A 24,372-nucleotide genomic window follows, 5' to 3' on the forward strand; every position below is an offset into this window, starting at 1 on the left:
GTCAGTAGGCAGAGCAGAGAAGGGAGAGTATTCCAGGCATGGGAAAACCACCAAAGAAAACACTTAGGGTCTAGGAATTAAGGAAACATCCACTTTTCAAAAGGTATGTAAACAGTGAGCTCACCTCCATGATTTATCTTTGGCATTCTAGACTGTCACTAACTCTTTTATTAATGAAATTCTAGCATTATTAATAAAATGTTAATTACCCAGAAAATTAATGTTATTAATAAAATAATATAATAATAAAATATATTTTATATACATATATAAATATTTAATATAACATATTAATATAATAAAAAAGAATCTAAACTAGAGTATCAGAAATTTGAATGGAGAAAAGAATGTGAATGTGAAAAGAAACAAATGTGAGAGAAGTTTATAAAGGTAGAATTGATAAAATTAAGCTATGGATTGGATGGGATAAAAATGGAAGACTCAAGGTTTCAAGTCTGACTTATTGAGAGTATAAAAAGAAATGGAAACTTGGAGGAGGAGCGGTTTTAGAGCGGAAAATGATGGAGCTCAGTTTGGATCATGTTGCGTTTAGAGGTATTTGGTACAAGTGTTAATTGCGTCAGGACGAGATGGACAATTCATAGAAGTTAGAAACAGACACACAGAGAGACAGAGACAGTGCAGTTGGAGCAGATGAGATCACCAAAGAAGGGAAAGAAGGGGCCAGAATGGACCAAGAATATCCAGGGAGAAGGAGTGGTCAACAGTATAAAACAAAAACTGCATAAAGACGCAGAAGGAGGATCCTGGAGGCGACTAAGCCCAGGGCCTTGGTCGGTCCTTCAAGCTGAACAATTAAGAGGCCATGGAGATCTTGGCGTGAGTAGACTTAATAAAATGCAGAAATCAGGAGGCAGACGGCAAAAGTTTGGCACAGGAATGTAGTGGGCAAAGAACGAACACTCTTTCTAAAGGGAGACTGCACAGGTGGTAATGACGGGCGTAATTAACTACGAATAGGTAACTAGCAGCGAGAAAACGGACTTCAGCTGAGGCTGAAACAAAGGAAGGCGTCAGGCTAAGGTTTCTTAAACCTACAGCCGACTCTCAGTTATCCTTTGACTAGTGGAACACGTGACGTTGGAGTGGCCGCTGAACTACGTTCCCCAGAATCCTTCGAGCCGGGACCCATTTCTTTCATGGGATTCCATCTCCCCAAGCCCGATACTTAAGCTGTGCCGCTACTCCCCACGGCCCTAGAATCACGCAGCGTCCGTGCGGAACTTGACGGAGCTAGCCAGTCCGTGCAAGGCCGCGTGGGAGTGGGCTGTCCTCGGCCCTTTGTTCTCCTTCCCGACTCAGCCACCAGCCAGGAGGATGGGTGAGCGAGCGAGCGAGCCCCCGGACTCTATGCCTGGCTGGAGGGCGGCGGCCCCGGCTGCTAGAAGCAGAGGCGTCCGGGGAGGGAAGGGGCCGGGCCAGTGTGTGTGTGCGTGCCCTCCAGGGCCTGGGGAAGACGCTGATGTGCCACACCAGCGTGCCCTACGAAGGGTGTGTGTCCGTGTATGCCAGTGCCCTGAAAGGCCTGGGGCAGAGGGAAAGTGTAATAGTCTGTGTGTGCGCCTGTGAGCTGCGTACCCTGCAGGGCCTGGGGAGAAGGAGTGTGTGTAATACCTATGTGCCCTGCGGGGTATGTGTGCATGCATGTGTGCCAGAGCGTGCCCTGCGGGCCTGTGTGTCGGTGTCTGAGAAGCGTGTCCTGCCGGACTGGGGAAGCGCATGGTCCGTTACCGCAGTGTACCCCGGAGTGGATGGCAGAGTTAGAGGGGAACGTGGGGCGGCGGGGTGACTGTCTTTGCAGCTGTGTGTCTGCGTAGGAGCCTGCCCTGCAGGGTCAGAGGAGAGGGGAAGGGCGAGATGGGGGGCGATGCATCTACATATCTGGGTCTCCATCCGTATCTGTGTGTGTCCTGGGCATAGGGGAGAGGGAGTGTTGCTTGCAGAGGGTGCGGTTGGTGGGGAGTGGAAAGGGACAGAGATCCTGGCGTGGTCCATTTTTAGTTGGAAGGGACCACCGAAGACTCCAAGGCCTGTGCTAGGAAATTTGGGCTCTTAAAGCTTAAGTGACTCCCAAGGTCATGTAGGAGATTAAACGGTGAAATTTTTGATTTGGGCTTCCCGAGTCCTAGGCTTGTGGGCTATCTGAATCGGTCCCCAAGATAAACTATCCTTTTAATTGGGGTGAAGACTAGTAATTCTCCTCGTTATTATTGAAGAGAGGACCGTGCTGTGCTTGCTTGTTAAGAAAGAACATTGACCTTGGAATTAGGAAAAACAAAATCTTGCTTCGGACACTCAACTTAGTCTTGTACTCCCCATCAAGTGATTTAACTTGTTTGCCTCAGTTTCTTCATCTGAAATGAGGATGGTAATAGTACCTCCCTTCTAGAACAGTTGTAAAGATAACATGGGATATTTGTAATGTACTTTGCAAATCATAAAGCACTCTAATATGCATGTATGTGATTATATAATAGTATAGTATATTACATAACATATAGTAGTATATATAACATATATAACATATTTATGTAATATAGTATTTTATATGTATGGCTATTATTTTGTCTATTGTTTTCCAACTGAGTCAGATTCCTTTTAAGGACTTTTATTTATACTGTTTGACCACAAACATTGTATAGAATCATAGATTTAGAATCACCTTAGAGATTATCTAGTGGAATCCCCTACTTATACAGATTCAGGAAAGTGATTTCCAGAGAAGTTAATTGACACTGTGTGTCAAGAACAAAGATAAACATTAGAAAGTTTCTGCTCTTGAGGAGCTTACATTCTGTTTAGAGGAAACAAACCTGTACATATATGAATATGTACAGAATAAATATAAGATGATTTAAAGAGGTGGGACACTAGCAACTGAGGGAGAGCAGGAAAGCATTTATAAAGAAAGTGATAGATGACCTGATAGACTTTCTGAAGAAAGTGAGAGAGTCTATGAGATAGAAGTAAGGAGCGAGTAGCACATTATAGGCATGAGGAGCATCTCAAAAGAGACATCCTTAGTGCTGGGAGATGCATTTGAAGATAGATGGAGAGGTTGGAGATGAGGAAGCAATAAAGCTGGAGAAATAATTTAATACTAAGTTGTGAAGAGCTTTTCAAACCAAACTATTTTTTTGGTTTTTTTTTTTTTTTTTTTTTTATCCTTGGGGCAGTAAGCACTCCATAATAAAATGAAGTATGTTAAATAGAGAAGTGACTATATTGGAACACCAATTTGTAGCAAATTTTAGTAGTTCAGATATGAGGTAACAAAATCCCAAATTAAAAATGGTGGCTAATGTGAATCATGAGAAGAGGATGGATGTGAGTGATGTGGATATAAAAATAACACGATATGGCAACTGATAGGATGTGTGGGATGAGGGAGTAGTATGAGAAGTCAAAGGAGGACAGCAGAGTTGAGAACCCAGAAGATTAGAAAGATATTGGCACCCTTCATAGAAATAAAGGCATTTGGAAAAGATTTGGGAGGAAAGATAATGAATTCTGTTTTAAGCCTATTGAGCCACTGACTAAATGAGATGACTGAGGTGCAGAGTGTAGCGTCCACTTCACAGAAAGGGCATGGCTATGAATTCAACCCATGTGTTCTGATTTCCAGGCCTGAGCTGTGTCCCTTAGAGCCTGTTGGAACAATGTCGGGGCTTCTATATAAACTCTTGAGTTTCTTCTCGGATATTGCCAGCTCCTGATATTGCCAGTATGTATGTGCTCCTGATATTGCCAGCTCTCCTGTAAGGAGCTCAGGATAATACCTACCTAATATGTTGTAGGCATTTCTAGCTTAGTGAATTTGGGTATTGCAAACCAAGAATATTTTCCCTTTTACTTTTTTCTCTCCCAGCTCTGCCTTCTCAAGGCCCTGGCCTTTTTTTAAGACAGAATATAGTGGAAGAAGAGGAGAGAATGATCCTTACAGCCAGGTCCCGGGTAAGTTGGGGTTTTTCTCTGAAATGTTAATATGGATGCTTTTCTTTCTGTAGATTTCAGTCTTTCTTACCCATGCAAATTCTGTGCAGAGATCTAAACCCTAACTGGTTTTCCCAAGAAAACAGCATATTCTGGCAAATGACATACTTATTAGTTTGTGAGAGTTGGATGCGATATTAGAGATTATCTAGTACAGCCCCCTTTTGGACCCTTGATTTTAAATTTTGGACTCAAGTTTCCTAGAGGTGGCATTTAGATTAGGTTTCTCAACATCCAGTTCTGTACTTTTCCCACAAAACCACTTAACTCTAGAAAATGCCTGTCTTTGTTTCATTTAGTATCCTTCCTCATCATCACTTTCCTCTCTATATAAACATTTGATTATTCAAGCATTGTAGCAGAGCAGAAAGAGTGAGCAAAGATCTAGACTTAACATAGGTGTCTTTTAACCTTTTTGATTGTTTTTTCATTTGTGAAATGAAGATAATACAATCCTTAATGCTTATAGTAAAGCTCATTCTATTAGTTTAAATAATAAAAACCCCTGAATTCTGCTCATATTATTGAGATTCACATTGCATATTTTCATTGTGTTAGAACAAATTATCATATCTTACATATTATAACTTTAAATAATACAGATCTGCATACATGGGACAACTTCAGGATATTCATTATCTACATTAATGGGGTAGCTATTTAGCAAAAATTTGCAATTTTAATCTGTATGTGTATTTTCTGGTACAAAGTAAGGACTTAATAAATGCTTGCTTTGTTTCTTCCATGGAAAACTGATCCACTTTATAACTTAAGTGGTCTTTAAGAGTTGTTGTGTCCTGATATTTTCTCATCTTCTGACCTATTTAATGATCAAATGAATTAATATATGATGTTTTGCAAAATTTCAATGTTAGTAAATGTTAAGTCAATACTATCATCTTTCATCTATATCTCCCTTTTCTTTATTTTGAGCTAAATGTTTTAAGGAAAACAAACCTAAGAATTCCAAGATCCACTTTCTGCCTCCAAAGAGCTTTTATCAATGAACAAAGCTATAGATATAGATATATATACACACAGATACAAATTTTCATTGAGCAAAGTTAACTTATATTGTTTCCATCAAATCTTTTGTAGGCCTCACATTATCTTCACTCACAATGGTACTATACTGTTTCTTAATTTGGGCCTTGCCTAGTTCAGTAGCCTTCTAACTAGTCTTCTTCTCTGTGAGTTGGCGTTTAGAAAAGATGATCAAGCTCTCTTGTTCATCCTCATCTTTAGTAGGAAATACTTTCTAAATAAGTGACTTTTGTGGTAACTCAATGAGCACCAAAGAAATGTCAGGTGGCAAAAGGTGTAGAATGCTAAGCTTCGAGTCAGAAAGACATGAGTTCAAATCAAGTCTTAAATACTTAAAGCTGTGTGACCCTTTCTGCTTTTGTCTGCCTCAAGATTCCTCAACAGTAAAATGAGAATAATAACCTTCCAAGGTTGTGATATTTATGTAAATCAATTAGCACAGTGAAGGCATTTAATAAATGCTCCTTCTCCCTCACTCCCTATTTGAAGCCAGATTTTTTGATTGATAGCCAGGGATATGACTGACTGGTACTTAATCTTAAATGAAAGTGAGCATGGCAGTGTAAGACCTCAAGTAGTTCTAATAAGGGATATGTTCCTTCAGGCTTGCCACAATCTCTGGTTTTGGGCCTATTACAGAATCTAGTGGTATAAACAGCAACAGCTGGGAAGTAGATCCATAAAGAAAACAAAGACCTGTGCTTTGGGACCTTGTGTGGAGAAAAGGGTCTCACTTCTTCACATAGGTTATGTTGTTCTTAATAAATTTTACCCATTTTTAGTATCTATTCTTTGAAGCTCAGGAAGTCAGAAGCCAAAATTAAAATTTAACTTTATCAATTCCAAGTTGTGTTTTTTTTTTGTTTTTGTTTTTGTTTTTTTCAAAGACTGGACCTAAGTGTTTAAAGAGACATTGAGACCTGTCCTCTGGCTCAAGATAGCAAAGAAAACTTTCTCCCTCTCTTTGTTAGCTTTTAACTTTTTTAGAAGAAGTGCCATGTTTAAAGTTCAGAATTACCAAAGCAAAGTTAAAGACAATTGACCACTGAGGTCTTTTAACAAAACCAGGGGTTTACAAAGAATGTATATATTTATCCAGGTGTGTGCACATGTATATATTTTTTATTTTAAAACATAATTTCCTAATTAAAGTCATTCAAATAATAAAACACATATATAAATGGAAAAGACATAAAGAAATTCATTTTTACCTACTTAGATAATCTGATTTGATGATAGGTAACGAAATGTTTCATGTAAGACATATACTAATTTGTTTATGGCATCACTATTGATTTATTTGATAATACAGGTGTATATTTATCCTTGCTAACAAGTATTTCCATTTCTTAATGAGGGGGAATGGTCTTTAGATTTAAAAGTTATTTAGCATTTCTTTAGCTTTGTAAGAAGAGGTTTTCAGTAGTTTTTCCATGAAATGATTGTCTTTAAAAGGGAGTGGAAAATAACAGAATTTACTGAGAAAAGGTTTGGAAATGCTTCATTTGCTCAACTGATTCAGTTGGAAGAAAAAGTAAAAAGGAATAATGTCAGTAATAATGTACTTCTCATTGCTTTTTTTGAAGAAAAGAATAATTATAATAAATATGAAGGAATTTTCCTTTGTAGCTATTTGCAGAAGAACCTTTATCAATAGCTCTACATGTTAGCCACACCTGCAGCACAACTTGTTCACTGAAGCGAGGTGCAGTCTGAAGAAGTGGACAGACAGTAAGGAAAGATACTGGGGGAAATATTGGTTGAATTCGAGGGAGTGACAAGATTTTGAAGCTTGGTGATTGGAATAATACTTTTGACACAAATAGGGATAGTTGAATGATGAGGATGGCTTAGGAGATAATGAATTTTGTTAGAATTATTTGATTCAACTGGAAATTGAGTGAATGCCTATTAATTGGGAAATGGTTGAATAAGTTTGTTAAAATATATAAAGGTAATGGAATATTGTTGTTCTGTAAGAAATGATGATGAGCAAGCTGATTTCAAAAAAAGCCTGGAAAGACTTGTTATGAACTGATGGTGAGTGAAGTGAGCAGAACATTGTATACAGTAACAGGAGAACATTGGATATATTAGCAACAATAATAAGATAATAAATGTGATGGACTTTTCTCTTCTCAACAATGTAGTGATTTAAGGCAATTCCAATAGACTTGGAATGGAAAATATCAATCACATCCAGAGACAGAACCATGGAAACTGAATATGGTTCAAAGCATAGTATTTTCATATTTTTGTTTGTTTTTTCTTTCTTGTGATTTTTCTTTTCCTTTTGATCTGATTCTTCCTACACAACATGACAAATATAGAAATATTTTAAAGGATTGCTTAACATATCAGATTGCTTGCTGTTCTGGGAAAGAGAAGGGAAAGAAGGAGAAAATTTTAGAAAACAAAGTTTTACAAAAATGGATGATGAAAGCTATCTTTATATGTATCTGGTAAGATAAAATACTATTGAGAAAAATTATTTAGTTTGATATATCAGTGTGACATCCAGGAAAGTTGTTCAGTCAGTTGATTATAGAAAGAGGGTTTGGGGCTGGCTTTGTAGATTTGAGAGAATAAAAATTATAGATTTTATGGATAATAAATAACTAAAAGAGAGTTGATACCCAAGGTAAATAAGGAATAGTAATAGAGCACCTTGATGCCTTTGATTATTCAAGTCACCTGAATCAGATAAGTTATATCCTTGAGTCCTAAAAGAAATCGGTGATAGTATAATCTGAAGGGCTAAATTGTGACCAATTCTGGAATTGGTCATTTGCATTCATATTGTGAAGTGTTAAATGTCAAGCTGAAGGCTTTGTAGATAACTAGGTAGCAAAGTGAGTAAGAGTGATGATGAACTTGAGTCAGGAACACCAAAGCCTCAGATATTTGTTAGCTGACCTGAATAAGTCATTTCATTTCAGTTTCCTCATTGGTAAAATGGGGATACTAATTCCTGGAGTTGTTATAAGTATACTAGTAACAGGGTTGTTATGAGAATTATATATACAGCACTTTACAAACCTTTGTGTGTACAATACTGTACAAACCTTAAAGCTCCCTGTGATGGTGGCTGTTATTATCCTTGAAATAATAGAAAAAGCAATAATTCTTGAGTTCTTAAGTCAAACCTAAAGTCTGGAAGAAATGTTCTCCCTTTCACATTGGGCTAATATAATTGTATTCCCTGTAGTTTCATATATCTTTGTAAATGAAAAGAATCCATAGAACTCTAATGGGAAGTTTAAAATACTGTGCTGTTTTTAAATATACATACATATACATATATATATATACATATATATTATATGTATATGTATGTATCTTTATTAACCCTCAAAATTGCAAAGAGAAATTCCTTCAAGTTAATGAAAAAGACTATCATATGAAGAGTATGTTTTATTTATATAATGATGTCTCATCTCTCCCATACCAATCAGAACCAAAGATTATTTTTGGAAGAAAACCCATCTTATTTTCTTTTGCAGAAAAAAACAAAATACAAGCTGAATAGCTCTGCCTTCCATTGTTAGTTGTCATGTATCATCCCATCCACTCAAGCAAAGGTCCTCTCCTTCTTTGTTCCTCTCTTTTCTAAAAAACATAGCTTTATTGAATTTGCAGACTCAACAGCAACAACCACAAACTTCCTTTTATCATTATCTTCTCCTGCCAGCTTCAGCTCATTTTGAGCTATAATATTCTTGCCACAGTTTTTATAGGACTGCACTTTCCTTCTTCCCCATCACAGCTCCTGGGTGAATCAGTTCAACTCTATGCTCTCCTCTCTTGCCCTTTGTCTTATTACTGATCACACCTTGCTAAACACTGACTAAATATTTCCACCCCCTTCACCATTTGTGGGCTAATGAACAGAACTGGAGTTGGAGCCATTACCAAAAAATCTTTTTTTTTTTTTTTTTTTTTTGTTAGATGATCTCAACTGTTTCATCATTGTAGCAAAGCAATCCTTTTATATCTCTGTAATCAGTTTGCTCTCTCACTACAATAGCTACTTCAAATCTTTTTGTCCCTCTACAACCCTCCAATAGTGTCCCTTCCACCTATCCTCTCAGCTAAAGACTTTGCCTAATACATCACCAAAAAATAGATCACTTTTGCCAAGAAGTTCATCTTCTTCCTTTTATATCTCCTCTTTCTAGCATGTCACCTGAAGAGATGACCCTTCTATGGTATCAGTGGATCAAAAAGAATGAAAAATAATTTAGTAACTTTTAAGATGTAGTTCCAAATAGCTTTTTTGAATAGTTGGGTTGGTTCACTATTCTCCCAGTTGTGTATTACTGTACCTGTTTTTCCAGATCCTTACATTTATTTTCCTTTTTGTTATACTTGTCAATCTGACAGGATTGAAATGCAGCCTCAGCTATTTTTTATATTTTATATTTTAACTATATATATTAGCTATATATATAGTTATTGGTTATATATAATATGCTTATATTATATATAAGTCATATAGCTTATTTATTTCCTTAGGAAATGCTGTTATAGATGCTTCAGCTTGGCTGGCTTTTCTGCCCTGTATGTAATACTTGGTGGGAAGGACTGAGCCCTTCTCCACAAAAGTTGTCTGTCTCCCTAGCGGATAACTGGGCTGGATGTAGGACCAGTGGGTTGCTGCTTCTCCCAGGACTCCTGTGCCCATCTAACTGTTGTAGTTGTTGGTTGCCCCCACTTCTCAATGATTTCTCTCCTCACTAATGTCCATAAAGTGTTGAGCTGGAATCATTTCTGGTGATTTGGGTGGGAGGAAGGGGGAAGGGGAAGCATTGTTGCTACCAATGCTCTTAGGCTCAGATTTCTGGACTGTCTCCATCAGTCTGATAACAGAGGTGATTATAGCACTTACCATTCCTTACAAGGGGGAAAAAAGGTATTTATTTGTTAATTAAATTGTTTTGCTCCTATTCTAATAGAGACTGGCTACCATGCTGAATCTAATTAAAAATTAATATTTGGAATGTGATTGTTGGTGTTAATTTTGGGCATTGCAATCAAAGCTCTATTATTGTATAATTTGAAATTTTGTGCAAAGAGTTTTATATGCCTGGTCTCCACTTGGTAAACAATGTATAAAAGTAAATTCTTCCATTTCTGACTTGATTTCAAAAAATAATAAGCCTTAATTAAGTAAGAATATGTTTACTGTTTCCAGGTATCAGTAACATTCAAGGATATAGCTGTAGATTTTACTAAGGAAGAATGGCAACAATTGGACCCTTCTCAAAAAGACCTGTACAGAGAAGTGATGTTGGAGAACTATAAAAACCTTGTTTCCCTAGGTAAGTGGCTTTTCTCTGATGCTCAGAATATGTCTTTCAGAGTGTCTTTTTAATCTTTGATTAAAGGTATAAAAGTATCTAATGCACTTCATTGGGTTCTGGTTTGCTTGCAGGGATGAGAAATTTATAACCCCTTTATATTTAATAAATGGAGTGTTTTCTGCTTTTTGTTCTTAAAGTCGGAAATGGGCAGATTCATTATGGTGTCCTTCGTACTATGCCTGTCTCGTTTTCTGATGCCTTAGATCAGAGGTTCTCCCCAAAAGTGTCAATGTAAATGCCTGAAGCCATGAATGAAATATTTCCAACCTTCTAAACTGGAAAGCGCTAATGTATTCATTTTCTTTTTTTTTAATTCTACATTTTTTCTACAGCACATTTTAGCTTTCACCACTGCTCTTCACACCTTCACTTTACCCCCACTGCCTCTCTACCTCCAGAATACACACACCTACATACAATTTCAGAAAAGGAAGGTAGTTAAGATTAGTTCAATCTATACCTAAACAGCAATCCCCTCTACAACATCCTCACAGGTGATCATGCGTCTCCACTTAAAAACTCCCTGTGAAGGAAAACCCACTACCTATTGAGATAGCCTATTGTAATATTTGGATAAATCTAATTATTAAAAAAAAATTTACCTTGTTCTTTCCTAGTTCTTCCCTTTGGGGATAAGCCAAATAAGTCTTGATTCATCTTTTCCATGACTGATAACCTCACTTTTAAAGAAGCCTTGTGGTATGCTCTCTAGCAGCCACCGTATTCTTCTTACCTTCTTGAATGCATTGTTTCATCTGTTTCCTTCCTAAAATATGATTTCTGTAATTCAACATATTATTCTATATGTGGTCCAGCTAGTGCACAATAAGACAAGATGCTTACCTTCCTTATAATGGAAACTGATCATCAGTGCAACACCTTAACAACCCTTTAGTCATATTTTTTGGGGTGAGTTTCTGAAGAAGAAAGAACTAGAATTCTGAGTTCTCTTCAGAAATTTCCCATTTTTTCTCCATATTTCAGGAGTTCCAATTTCCAAACCAGATGTTATCTACCAATTAGAACAAGGAGAAGCACCGTGGATATCAGAAAGGAAAGTCCAAAGGGGCTCCTCTCTTGGTGAGTAAAGTTAAATCAGGTAGATTTGTGCTGTTAATTAGCTAGTTGGTGATAGGGATGGAACCCAAATGTTGTTGAACAAAATACTATCTTCAAAGACCCATGCACCTGTTCACTAGCAATTACTCTTCTATTTGACAAAATGTGAGCAACAATAAAACATAAGTACAAGAGATTGAGATAAAGAAGGGTACAAGTTTGAATTGATCAACTAATATAAAAATGGACAGAGAGAACCAGAAGGGGTGGAGGGGCTAAGGGTAATAAAGAAAACAAAGAACTGTTTAGTAGATATGAGACACAGGCAGATAGAGGAAGAAAAAAAAGGAGGTTATGATCAGAAAGGAATTTCCAAATTTAAGAACATGACAGTAGTATAATTATGGGTGATAGTAAAATCTAAATCCTAAGCCTCTCTGTGGATTACTGAGATAGAATGAAAATGTAGAATAGAATTGGAAGAGGTTGATGAATTTAGAGGCTTCTTGAGAATGAAAGTGAGAGGGAAGGGGAAATAGAGGAGAAGGAGAAGCAAGTGAATCCAACAAGCAAGTAATCACAACACCAGAATGAAGAATTAGAGGTAGAACTTGGAGCCAGGTGTTCCAAATATCAGGTGTGTTTGTTAGTATGATGATCCTCTGTTGGATAATACAGAATCAGCCATAGCTGCTTTCTTTCTCCCAACAAGGACAGAATAATTATATCTTTTACTTATTTCAGGTGGGGAAAGACTTGAACGATCTGAAATCAAGGCATCAGCTTGGAAGCTTGGTGTTTTTATAGAAGAGTCATCCAAGGAAACATTCATATGGGATAATCCCTGGGGCCCTATGTTGAGAGAAGCCAGGGAATATGATATTAGGTCAGAGGGGCATTCAAAATATGGAAAATTAACTCATAGAATAAGTTCCAGTAAAACAAGAAACCATGAATATAAATTTGGGAAAAGCTTTGATCAGGAGCCAACCCTTTTTCCTCAACAAAGAATTCCTGTAGGAAATAGTCCCAGTAAATGTGATGACTATGGAAAGAGTTCCAGTCAACAATCACACATAGTTAAATACAATAGAATCTCCTCCACAAAGAAGCTTTCTAAATACAATGAATGTGAAACATCCTTTAGCTATAATACAGACTTTATTCAAAACCATAGACTCCATTCTGGAGAAAAAACTTTTGAGTGCAACAAATGTGGGAAGACCTTCAGTCAAAAAACTGGCCTTACTGAACACCAGAGAATTCATACAGGAGAGAAACCCCATAAATGTAATGAATGTGGGAAAGCCTTTAGACGCAGTACACAACTTAATATACATCAACGAATTCATACTGGAGAGAAACCCCATAAATGCAATGAATGTGGAAAGGCCTTCAGGCGAAGCACACAACTTACTGTACATCAAAGAATTCATACTGGAGAGAAACCCCATTTGTGTAATGAATGTGGAAAAGCTTTTAGACAGAGTACCCAACTTACTTACCATCAGAGAATTCATACTGGAGAGAAGCCCCACAAATGTAATGAATGTGGAAAGGCATTTATCCGTAACACACAACTTACTGTACATCAAAGAATTCATACTGGAGAGAAACCTCACAAATGTGATGAATGTGGGAAAGCCTTTATCCAGAGAATACAACTTACTGTACATCAGAGAAGTCATACTGGGGAGAAACCTCACATGTGTGATGAATGTGGGAAGGCCTTTAGACGAAGTACACAGCTTACTGTACATCAAAGGATTCATACTGGAGAGAAACCCCATAAATGTAATGAATGTGGGAAGGCCTTTATCCGGAACACAGAACTTACTGCACATCAAAGAATTCATACTGGAGAACATCCCCACAAATGTAATGAATGTGGGAAAGCCTTCATACGTAGGACACAGCTCACTGTACATCAAAGAATTCACACTGATGAGAAGCCCCATATATGTAACGAATGTGGAAAAGTATTTATCCAGAGCATACAACTTACTGTACATCAGAGAATTCATACTGGAGAGAAACCTCACATGTGTAATGAATGTGGTAAAACCTTCAACCACCGATCATCCCTTAGTTCCCATCTAAGAATCCATACTGGAATAAAGCCCTATAAATGTAAAGAATGTGGTAAAGCTTTCATGGATAGTTCTTACCTTACCTACCATCAGAGAATTCATACTGGAGAGAAACCTTACACTTGTAATGAATGTGGGAAAGCCTTTAACCATAGATCATCTCTTAAAAACCATCGGAGAATTCATACTGGGGAGAAACCTTATAAATGCAATGAATGTGGTAAATGCTTCAGTAATTGTTCATCCCTTGCTTGCCATCAAAAGATCCATACTGGAGAGAAACCTCACAAATGCAATGAATGTGGGAAGGCCTTCATTCAGATCATCCACCTTACTGTACATCAGAGAATTCATACAGGAGAAAAACCTTATGAATGTAATGAATGTGGGAAAGCCTTCAAACACAATTCATCCCTCACTTCCCATCTCAAAACCCATACTCGAAAGGAACCACATAAATGGAGCCGACAACATAGTCATCATCAGAAAAATCATACAAGTAAGAAACCTCTTAAAAATAATAAAAGTGGTAAAGCCTTCAACCACAGTCCATCCCTTAGTCATCAGAAAAGTCACATTGGAGAGAAGTCTTCTGAAACTCAAACCCTTCATCCTGACAGTACTTCAGGGAATCCATGAGCTTCTCAGTGTGGGTACTGTGTTGCTGATTGCACTTCACTCTGTGCACTTCTTGTTTATGTTCATCCTAACATGTCTAACAAAAATATTCTCTCAGAATTTACCAGTTAGCATGTGTAATATCACTTTCTGTTCTCACTTTGATCTTGCTATGCTATCTGAAATTATTGAACACCTTTCTCTATAGTTTCTCCTTAAACTTTAAAAGGGGCACACTTTCAATTCTCTTCCAATTTCATCAATTTCTCCTCTACCTCCTTTATTAGCTCCTCATCTATGTCTAGACAATTTAAGGAAGTTATTTCCCAAAGTTCTGTTCTTGTTCCTTTTCTCCTTGTCTTTTATTTTTTCTTAGAAGGATCATTTATTCCATGCCTCCAACTATATAAATTGAAGTTGACTCCTAGATCATTATCTGTACCTCTTAGCTCTCTCCCAAGCTCCAGACCCCATGTTCTACCTTCAGGACAATTTCATTAAAGTCCCACAAGCATTTCAAACTCACATGTCCAAAGCTGAACTTATTTGTTTTTGCCTCTGCCCCTAAACCTGCTGTTTCTTTTGACTTGACATTGGTGTCATCATTCTCCTCATTTGATTTTATGTTTAGTTCCCCTCACTACCTCACCTCATACACAATTATCTAACCATGTCCTTTTGACATTTATTTCATTTGGTCATTTAATAAATACTCAACCCATTCTATATGCAGAAAACTTTGTAAGTCTGTGCTTAACTACGGAGATTTAATGGCATGTTTTACCTATAATGGCAGTCCCACTCTACTAGACAATAGAATGCAATATTTGTTATTATAACATACATTCTTTTCTTACTGTATTACCACCCTTCTCATCTTAATATAAGTCTTTCCTACCACCAGCCTAGAAAAATACAACAACCTGGTAAAAGGTCTTTTCCTTCTTTATTAACCTTTCAATTCATCTTTTATGAAGTTGCCATTTTCAGTTGGTTGGGTCATGCTTATACTCCTAAAATCTTCAATGGTTCTCAATAACCCACAGAGAGCAATTGAAATTCCTACACCTTCTATACACCATACTTGTAATTCACAATTAGCCTGTCATTCCAGCCTTATCTCATATTATTTCACTTCATGTACTCTTTGCTCCAGTTAAAACCAGATAGTTTGTTCCATCGATAAACATTTTCTGTTCATGCTGTTCCCTATGCTTAGATTGTTCTTTGACCACTTGAATTCTCTTCATCCTTTAAATCTAACTCAAGTGCTCCTTTTTGAAGTCTTCCGTGACCCTATGGTCTCCATACTCTACTCCATCCCCACATCTTACATAGCACTTTGTGCCTAATAGAATGTGTATTATTTTAAATTATAATTCTCTGGACATGTCATTTTTATACTGTAAGTTTCATGAAGGCAAAAACTGTTGTACATAGAAAATTTTTCCCCCAGGACCTGTCACAGTGTCCTTCACACAGAAGATGATTATTGAAGTGAATTTTATTGAATTGATGACATGAAAACTTTTATTTAAAGTGTTTATCTGACTAAATATCAATGAATTCATATTATAGAGAGTCTTTATAAACAGTTCATAGTGGCATAAGGCTGCTGCTCTGGTACTAAACTGCTTCTTGGTTTTTGGTTTAATATTCCAGAAGTCCCTTTCCCTTGAATTCTACCTTCTGCCCTCTAGAAATAATTTTCTTTCATTGCATCTTACTATGGATATTTTTGTAGTTAATGTAGCTAAATGAAAGCCCAATTCTGTAACTTTCCCAAGGATATTTATTGGCTCAGATAAATTTGTAATTAGTGGAAGTTCCAGTAAGATGGGATCTTGGTGATCATGGAAGCCAGTTCCTTTATTTTATAGATTAAGAAACTGAAGCCCGGAGAGGGATGAGTAATTTGTTTAAGATTATAAGTGGCAGTGCATGTAAATGAAATGATGCATGTGAAGTTCTATATAAAACTTAAAAGATATAAAAGTTTCAAATAATTCTTCGACTTGAACTATGTTTCATGAAGTTATCTTGATAATAATTCTTTGTTTTCCTCCTGATTATTCAAAACAAAGGCCAGGTTCAACCCTGGAAAAAATCATTTTGCCATGGTTCTACTTGTTAGCTCCATAAAACCAAGGAATTTTCTATTTGGTAACAGCAACACTTTTTTAATCCGAACGCTGTTAAATAGCACCGGACTCAAAAATTCTGAAAGAAGTGAAATTCAAAGTTTGCCTTATCTTATGCCCTTTTCTCTAGATAACCCCTTTGCAGAGGCTTATTTTGTTTCTTACATACCTGTTAATTTGTACCTGTTTTGGAATTAAATAATAATGTGTTTAAGTGGTGTATTTGTGACAGTGCAACACAAGGAATGATATACAAACACAAGGCACTTGACGGTTGTTGGTGCACCTCCATGGATACACCATAGGGTTCTGGGACAGCTATAAGAGTTAGGCTGCCTTGCTGCTCATGATAGCCAAACCCATAAGCCAAAAAATTACAATTTTAAAATAATTCATGCTTTTCTTAGATCAAGATCTATCAGTACTGTATCTACTGAATCACTGTTTCAAGAAAGCAAAGGAGCAAGGAGTCAATAAAAGAGAACCTCAAATTAAAGCTTTCATTTTTTTTAAAAGGAAAAATCTGTGAACTTATTTTTTTTACATTTTTATAACTATTTTGATATAATTGGTTTTCTTTGTAATCCCTATGTATTTTATGCATTTAAAAACATTCTAAGAAAGAGGCCATAGGTTTTACCAGACTGCCAAAGAGTTCCATAACACAAAAAAAGGTAAGAACATCTGGTATAAAAGGAATTTTGTTTAGAGTACTTAAGTATGGATTAGAAGTAAAAATTAATTTTAAAAGTATTTATGCTCTATATTATTAGATTGAATAGAAATTTACTCAGATAAGAGAGTAAAGCATTTAATAATTGCATTAAAATATAATTTAACTAAATTTATAGTTTAAATTTGAAAAGTTGAATAGTTGATACTGATACATTGTTCTGTGCCACCTTCAAAAGCAGGAAGTAGCACTGATGATCCGAGACAAATGCAAACCCAAGAAAAGGTATCAAGAAAAAAAAAAAAACAATCTATTACATTAGGAGATCCTATTCTAAATAAGAATATATAATTTTTACTTAGGATGGCTCTTAATATTCCTGGGAGTTTTCATTTTGGAGTTTCAGGAGATGACTGATGGATTCTTTCAATTTCTATTGAAATTGCAATTTCTTATAAGATGACATCTAAGCTTTTTTGTTTGTTTCAGAGCTTTCACATTACCCAATGCTTCTAAAATTATTTCTCCTCAATCTATTTTCCAGATCAATTGTTTTTCCTCTGAGATACTTTACATTTTCCATATTTTTTCAGATTTTGGATTTTTATTATTTCTTGATGTCTTATTAGAGTAATTAGTTTCCATTTTACCAATTCCAGTTTTTTAAAAATTTTCTTTTTTCTGTAAGGCTTTGTTCCTCTTTTCCCAAGTTCTTAATTATTCTCTTCATATTTTTGTTCCATACCCTCATTTGACTTTTTCATTGTTTTTCTCTCAACTTTTAAAATCATCTTGTAATTCTTATTGGACATGTGTCCAATCGATGTTTTCCATTGAGGCTTTATTTGTTGATCTTTTCAAGTCTTTAGTGTGTTTTGAGTCTTGGACCTCCCTATAACCATAATAGCTTTTTATAGTCTGGTTGGGGGGGGGGATTGTTTTTGCTCATTCTTCCTGACTGCTTCCAGGCTTTGAAGCTGTGTCAGTGTTGGGCTCAGTACACCTCTAGTTTGGGGGAGGGGGAGGGCCCAGAAACATTGGGGTGGGAAGATGTCTGGCCTGAATTTCTGTTCTTTTAAATTTTTCTGCTTGCTTTCACAGCTCATTCTGGGACTCAGAAAGTTTTTAGTGTTGCCATAGTGGTATGATTAGGGAGATATGTTTACCACACGCTTAGTCTGAGCTTGGCAAATTCCTGGCCCAGATTTAAGTCTGTTGGCTTTTGTATGGTTGAGATTTTCAGCAGACTAAATTCAATCCCAGTTAATCTGCTGGAACATTCTATAGGTTCAGAGTGATTGAGCTGCTAGCTATCCTTTGGTCTGGGACACTTGCTCTGGTTATTCCACTACAAACATATCAAGTAGCTGAAGGCTAGAACTGTGTTCTTGTTAGCACTACTGCAATCAGAGTCACATAGCTACAATTCTAAAACTTGTTCCTTACTCAATACACATTCAAGATCCATGTTTACATGCAACTGTTCCTCTCCATCTTGGATGAACCAGAATTGGGATAATAAACAACAGACCCACCCAATGGCAGCATATTTCTGCACCACATTCCTATTTCAGGAATCCCCTGGGATTTCTTTCTCTTCTATTGTCCTTTTTCAACCCTCTTTCTTTGGGCACTGGAACAATATTATTGCTGCCAAACATGCTTTTGGCCAGTCTTTCTCTTGTCCTGGGTTAGAAATATCATTCACTGTGATTTTTCCTTGACTTTTTGTCTGAGAGGTTTTGAAGTTCATTGTGGAGGAAGTATGCTGGGTGAGCTAAGCAAAAAATACTTCCTTTCACTTCACCATCTTTTCCTATGAATTTTAAATTTTATGTAAAACATGTTTTTTAATACCCACCCTAAATTTGCCTCACCCCAGTTTCCTTCTGTGGCTTCTTATTCTAAGATCAGATGTCTAATCTGCCTTCCATTGTCTTCTGTTGAGTCATTTTCCACATTCCACCCTTTCCTTCTGTTTCCCTCTGACTTTTCAAGAACCTTCAGTAGCTACTTATTATAAACTAAAACTCAATTTGGCTTTAAAAATCCTTCATATTTGACTATCTCACTTATGTAAGCTTTTGACATACTACTTCCCTTCTTTGATTAGATTAAATTGGACTAGCTGTTCTTTTAAATTCAGCACTTGCTCTCCTGTATCTGTCCTTTTACATGGGCTATCTCCCATGCCTGGAATGTATGTCTTTCTTTTTTCTGCCTCTTAGTATCTTAAAGGCTTAGTGTCATTTCTGATAGAAAACTTTTCCTGCTCTACTTAGTTGTAAGTGCTCTTTCCCTACTCCTGAAATTATCATGAATTTTTTTTACAAGTTGTATGTCTATCCCTTCCCTCAGGAGAATCTAAAGACTACTATTTCTTTTGTCATTGTATCTCTATACTTAACTGCATATAGTAAGTACTTGAAGATTGTTTGCCAAATTTGTATTTGAGAGCTTTTAAAATACTTGAAGACATTTATCTCCCCCACCATGTCTAATCTTCCAGGTCAAAATTTCCAATTTAGCAGATTATATGGTCTCAAATAACTTCATGATGATGCATGCTCTGGAGATGTCAGCTTATTTACTAATTGGAAATTATTTCCTAATATGGAACTCCCTCTAGTTCTGATCTGACAAAGACAGAAGAAAAGAAGGGACACTAATAAAAGAGAATAATAATGATAAAGCTTTGAAAACATTTGTCCCTATCCCTTTGAGGGAGGATCATGCTTTTCAAGATGGTGGTGGTACGTGACCACTTCATTTGCGTCTTGACTCTATGACCCCACTTGGGGTTTTCTTGGCAAAGAAACTGAAGGGGTTTTAAATTTTCTTCTCTAGTTCATTTTATAGATGAGGAAGGGTTAAGTGGCTTATCCAGAGTCACACAACTTAAGTGTCTTAAGGCCATATTTGAGCTCAGGAAGATGTCCTCCTGACCCCAGACCCAGTATTCTGAGTTGAATTCTGTCCTCAGACACTTTCTAGCTGTAGGACTCTAGGCAGATTACTTCACCTTGTTTGCTTATTTCCTTATCTGGCACTGGAGAAGAAAGTGGTAAACTACTCCAGTATTTCTGCCAAGAAAATCCCAAATAGGGTCATGTAGTCAGACACAACTCAAATACTACTGTGCAAAGGAAACAAAAAGAGAGCAAAACTTTACTATTCCAGAAACCAAACCTAATGTTATGGTAGAAACAGATTACAGAGGTCAGTGGATTCCTTATGAAAATCTAAATGTAATTTTTAAAAATCAAGTTGTTTTTTTTTTTTTTTTTTAAAGAACAGGAAAAATCAATAACAGATGAGGGATTAAATAAAATTTTCAAAATAATTTATTATTATTTAATTATTAATTATATGACACAAAGATTAAAACTTAAAATGGGATTAATATTTACAGAAATATAAATCCCCTGATAGATTTCTTAACAGAAAAAGAAATACATAGGGTAAAAACCCAAACTTAGAAATTGAGCAGTCCATAAATGATCAGAAGTAAAACGCCTTGGAATGACCTACAAGTGATAGCATCAAAGAACAATTCCTATATTGAATAATTTTTTGTAAAACTGGGAAGGTAACCTTATTAAAGGTAAAATGTAAGAAAAATATGGTCCTGATACCTTAACTAGGAAGAGAAAACAGGCTATTGACAAAATAAGTAAGATAATAAAGAAGATGTATTTAAAAATTATTCCATTATATTGTATTTATACCTAACTATAGGAATAGTTAATTTTAAAATAAAACATTTAAAAATAAATCTTATGGCAGTAGATTTGGGGGAAATGTTAGACAAAATATAGCAAGTCATTTGTGCATGTATGCATATGTTTTAAAGACTAAAAGGATTGGGACTTAAGATTTCATTGTTCTGGGAAACTTAATAGAGGAGAAAATTTCCTCTGCACAGGTCAGCACAATTAGTTTTACAGCACTACAAGGTTAAGTAACATTCTGAGAAGAAACTAAATGTATATAGGAAAAAAGAAGCAAAATTATTTCTGCAAACATGCAGAATTTTTTTAAAATTTAGATCCAGTAGATAACTCAATCAGTAACTTTAATAAGGTAGCAAAATATAAAGTAAACCTATAAAATGATCTTTTCTGTATTTTACAAAAAACCCTAGGAAGATACAGAAAAAAATTCTACATGACATAACTATAAAATGCATAAAATATTGGAGAATTAATCTCTCAATATCCAAGCAAAGTTTATGAATACAATAAAGAAATAATTAGGGAAAGTTTGGTTATGATAAGCTGCACTAATAGATGGCTGTAATAACTTAAATTTTTTACTTCTATAGCAATGCAATTATCAAGGGGTTTATTGAACTAGACAAAATAAGACTCTAAAATGAAATTTCTAAAAAGTGATATGGGGGAAGGAAGACTAGGAAAATAGTCCACAAACTATATTATAAAACAATAGTAGTCAAAGCTATTTAAAACTGATTAAAAAGTATAAAAATACATAAATAGGTAGCCTTAGTAATAAACAATTGAGCCTAATGGCCTATTGTTGAATAAATGCCTGGTAAATTCAATAGATAACACAAACTATTGGATTTATTTGACAAAGACTAAAAAAAAAAAAACAGATAGCAAGTTAGCATATATTAGACTTTTATATTCTGTGCCTCAGTAAATTCTAAAACTATATACATTTTTAATACAAAAGGTAATATACAAATAATTAGTGGACAATGGAAGGATGGGAGGAAACCTGAAAGTATCTTTCCCAACTATAGCTAGGATCAGAGATGATCATCTTTTAAAATAAAAAGTTTTTTTAATAAATTTTTAAGCTTTTGCAAGACAAAATGTGTCTAAAATAAGAGAAGCCATTAATTTATGAAAAACGGCAAATATTCAGTAAAGGTCTCATAAATGATAAAGATACATGCCAAATTGATATAGAGGAGCAAAAGTCATTTCCCAATAAATGGTCAAATGAAAGTTTTCCAAAAAAGAAAAAAAATGCAAACTGTTAATAAAGAAATGAAAAAATGCTCCAAATCCCTAATAAGAAAAAATGGTATGCAGAACAAGTTCAATTTCATTTCTCTGAAGATTGATTCATTCTATTTTTAAGACTTAGTTGAGCTGGCATAGGTTTAACACCCCTCATATGTGTAACTTACCCTTCACCTAAATTCTGAAGAAAATTACCTAAAAATCAAATTGAACAACAACCCAATGAGAATAATAGGGAGGATCTGAGGTAACTCGATCCACCTCATTAAAATGTCTACTAATGGGAATGATTTTACCTTTGCAAGGAGAGTTTCAAAAGATGTACTGTCAGGCTAATAAGAAGGAAGACATCTAGGTTTCAGAGATCCTGTCAGCCCTCACTCAGGGTCTTTGAACATTGAAAGACCATTGCTCAATTCATTAGTTGCTGCTAGTATAATTTATAAATGGACCATTCTTGCAACTTCATTTGTTAGTTTCCTTTTCAAACAACACACTCAGATTGACAAAAAAAAAAAATTGAAATGTAAATGATGTTTGGATACAGGAACAATAATATGCTGTTAGTGGAAGTATGAGTTTGTCCAACTATTTTGAAAAACAATTTGGAACCATATTAGAAAATTATGAGTCCAAAAGAATAACCAGGTGGGAAATGGTGAGGGGGCTGTCCTCTTTTTAAATGGAGGCTCTGAGAAAGGCTCCCAATGTCCACCCTTTCCATTCTGAGGAAGGGGCTCAAAGGGTATTGAAGAAATTAATTTCATCTGATAAGAAAATGAATTGTAACATGATCATCAAGATGACAGACTAAACATTTTCTACAATCCCCATGATCTCGAAAACCTCTCCAAAACAGAAATTATGCACCAAAGATAAAAGAATTTTAGCTATTTCCATGGTCAAGGACAAACAAAATCTTGAAAAGGCCTTAAAAAACCCCAGGAACTAATGCTGACTGACCCTTACACTCAGCACCCCTGCCTCCCTCAAAACTGGCAGCAAGGCTGCTCTAGGAGACCCAAGAACACGATATAGACTTATATCACAATTTTTTTTCCCTGAGGCTGGGGTTAAATGACTTGCCCAGGGTCACACAGCTAGGAAGTATTAAGTGTCTGTATAGACTTACATCAAAATCATCTAGTCCCCCTTTGCCATTTTCAGAGCTATAGAGATCTGAGCTACTGAAGTTTGCTCCAGCCTTGACATCCAGGTTGGCCATAGTACTTCAGGAGCATAAACCTATTAGGGACTGTAACTCGAAAGCACCAGTACTGCCAGTACCAGAGAAAATTCAACTGCTGATACCAGCTCAGGGGTCAGAGCACCAGACCTGTGGGCATAAAAATCTGAGAAAAAGAACATAATATCCACCACTTTCAACAACTCAAAAGTCAGTTGAGGCAGAAATGACCTATGCTGGTGAACGATGAATTGCTCCGTGTGAGAGGATACTGAGATGCATTGAAAAATACCCCCAAGGAAACCATAATCAAAAGGGAAGGAATCAGGAAGTGAATGGTAAAGAAAATAAGGAAGAAAAATCACTGAGTTGTACCTCTGATTCAACAATACCACTACTAGACATAAACCCTAAGGGAAAAATCCCATATACAAAATTTATATCAGTAATCTTTGTGGTAGCAAGGGAAAAAAAAAAGGAATGTGGTGAAATATTGAACCATTAAAAAAAAATTGAAGAATTTGAACAAACTTGAGAAGAATTGCATGAACTACTGCAGTGTGGAATAAAGAGAATCAATACAATTATCACAGTAATGTAAAGAAAATAGACTTCTGTTCAGTGAAATGACTTTCCTATTCAAAAAGATTTGACAGTAAAACATACCTTTTTTCTCTGGGGGAAGATGTACCAGGGTCAAATTGGGGCAGATTGAGGCTTGAATTGGTAAACCTGGCCAATGTATAGATTTGTTTTGTTTGAATCTATCTATCTATCTATATATTTTAAAAGGGAGGGTCCTATGATGGCATGTGGTTGGGAAGTGACAGTGATATTTTTAAAATGCATCAATAAAGCATTAAAATAAACTCCATATAAATCATTTAGTCAAACATTTATTTATTACATATCTATTATGTACCAAGTACTGTACTAAGCACTGGTACACAAAGAAAAGGGGGGAAAATAGTCCCTGCCTTCAAAGAACACACAATTTAATGAAAGAAGACAGTACATATAAAGAAAATGAAAACTAGAGAAAGGGGACGATGACCTGGTACAGAGACATGTTGAAATCCTGTAACCTTCAGTGCCTTGAGCTTCCTACTTGAATGAAGGGTCTAGGAAGAGGTTTCCAATATCCATCCTCCACCTTTTTCACCATCCACTGAGGGAGAGAGGAGCCCCAA

At 35.9% G+C, this 24,372-nt stretch overlaps 1 protein-coding gene across 2 annotated transcripts; it reads left to right on the plus strand.

The window, feature by feature from the left end:
- Positions 1–1,068: 1,068 nt before the first annotated feature.
- On the plus strand, positions 1,069–22,914 carry LOC141554563 (uncharacterized). Of its 2 annotated transcripts, XM_074286566.1 has the most exons (6): positions 1,070–1,342; positions 3,647–3,745; positions 3,890–3,975; positions 10,253–10,379; positions 11,406–11,501; positions 12,225–22,914. In XM_074286566.1, exons 3-6 carry the CDS (start codon positions 3,952–3,954, stop codon positions 14,207–14,209), a joined length of 2,232 nt encoding a protein of 743 aa, XP_074142667.1. In that variant the 5' UTR covers positions 1,070–1,342; positions 3,647–3,745; positions 3,890–3,951; the 3' UTR covers positions 14,210–22,914. The 2 variants fall into 2 exon arrangements, with proteins under 2 accessions (XP_074142666.1, XP_074142667.1); XM_074286565.1 differs by lacking the exon at positions 3,647–3,745 and having other exon boundaries at positions 1,069–1,342.
- Positions 22,915–24,372: the final 1,458 nt, after the last annotated feature.

The sequence above is a fragment of the Sminthopsis crassicaudata genome, chromosome 2, assembly GCF_048593235.1.
Source record: "Sminthopsis crassicaudata isolate SCR6 chromosome 2, ASM4859323v1, whole genome shotgun sequence".
NCBI classification, from domain to species: Eukaryota; Metazoa; Chordata; class Mammalia; order Dasyuromorphia; family Dasyuridae; genus Sminthopsis; species Sminthopsis crassicaudata.

Bases quoted from the DNA above. Each gene is read 5' to 3' on its own strand.
- LOC141554563 (XM_074286565.1), top strand. The intron at 3,976-10,252 runs GTAAGTTGGGGT...TACTGTTTCCAG, and splicing joins TCCTTACAGCCAGGTCCCGG to GTATCAGTAACATTCAAGGA. The intron at 10,380-11,405 runs GTAAGTGGCTTT...TCCATATTTCAG, and splicing joins TAAAAACCTTGTTTCCCTAG to GAGTTCCAATTTCCAAACCA.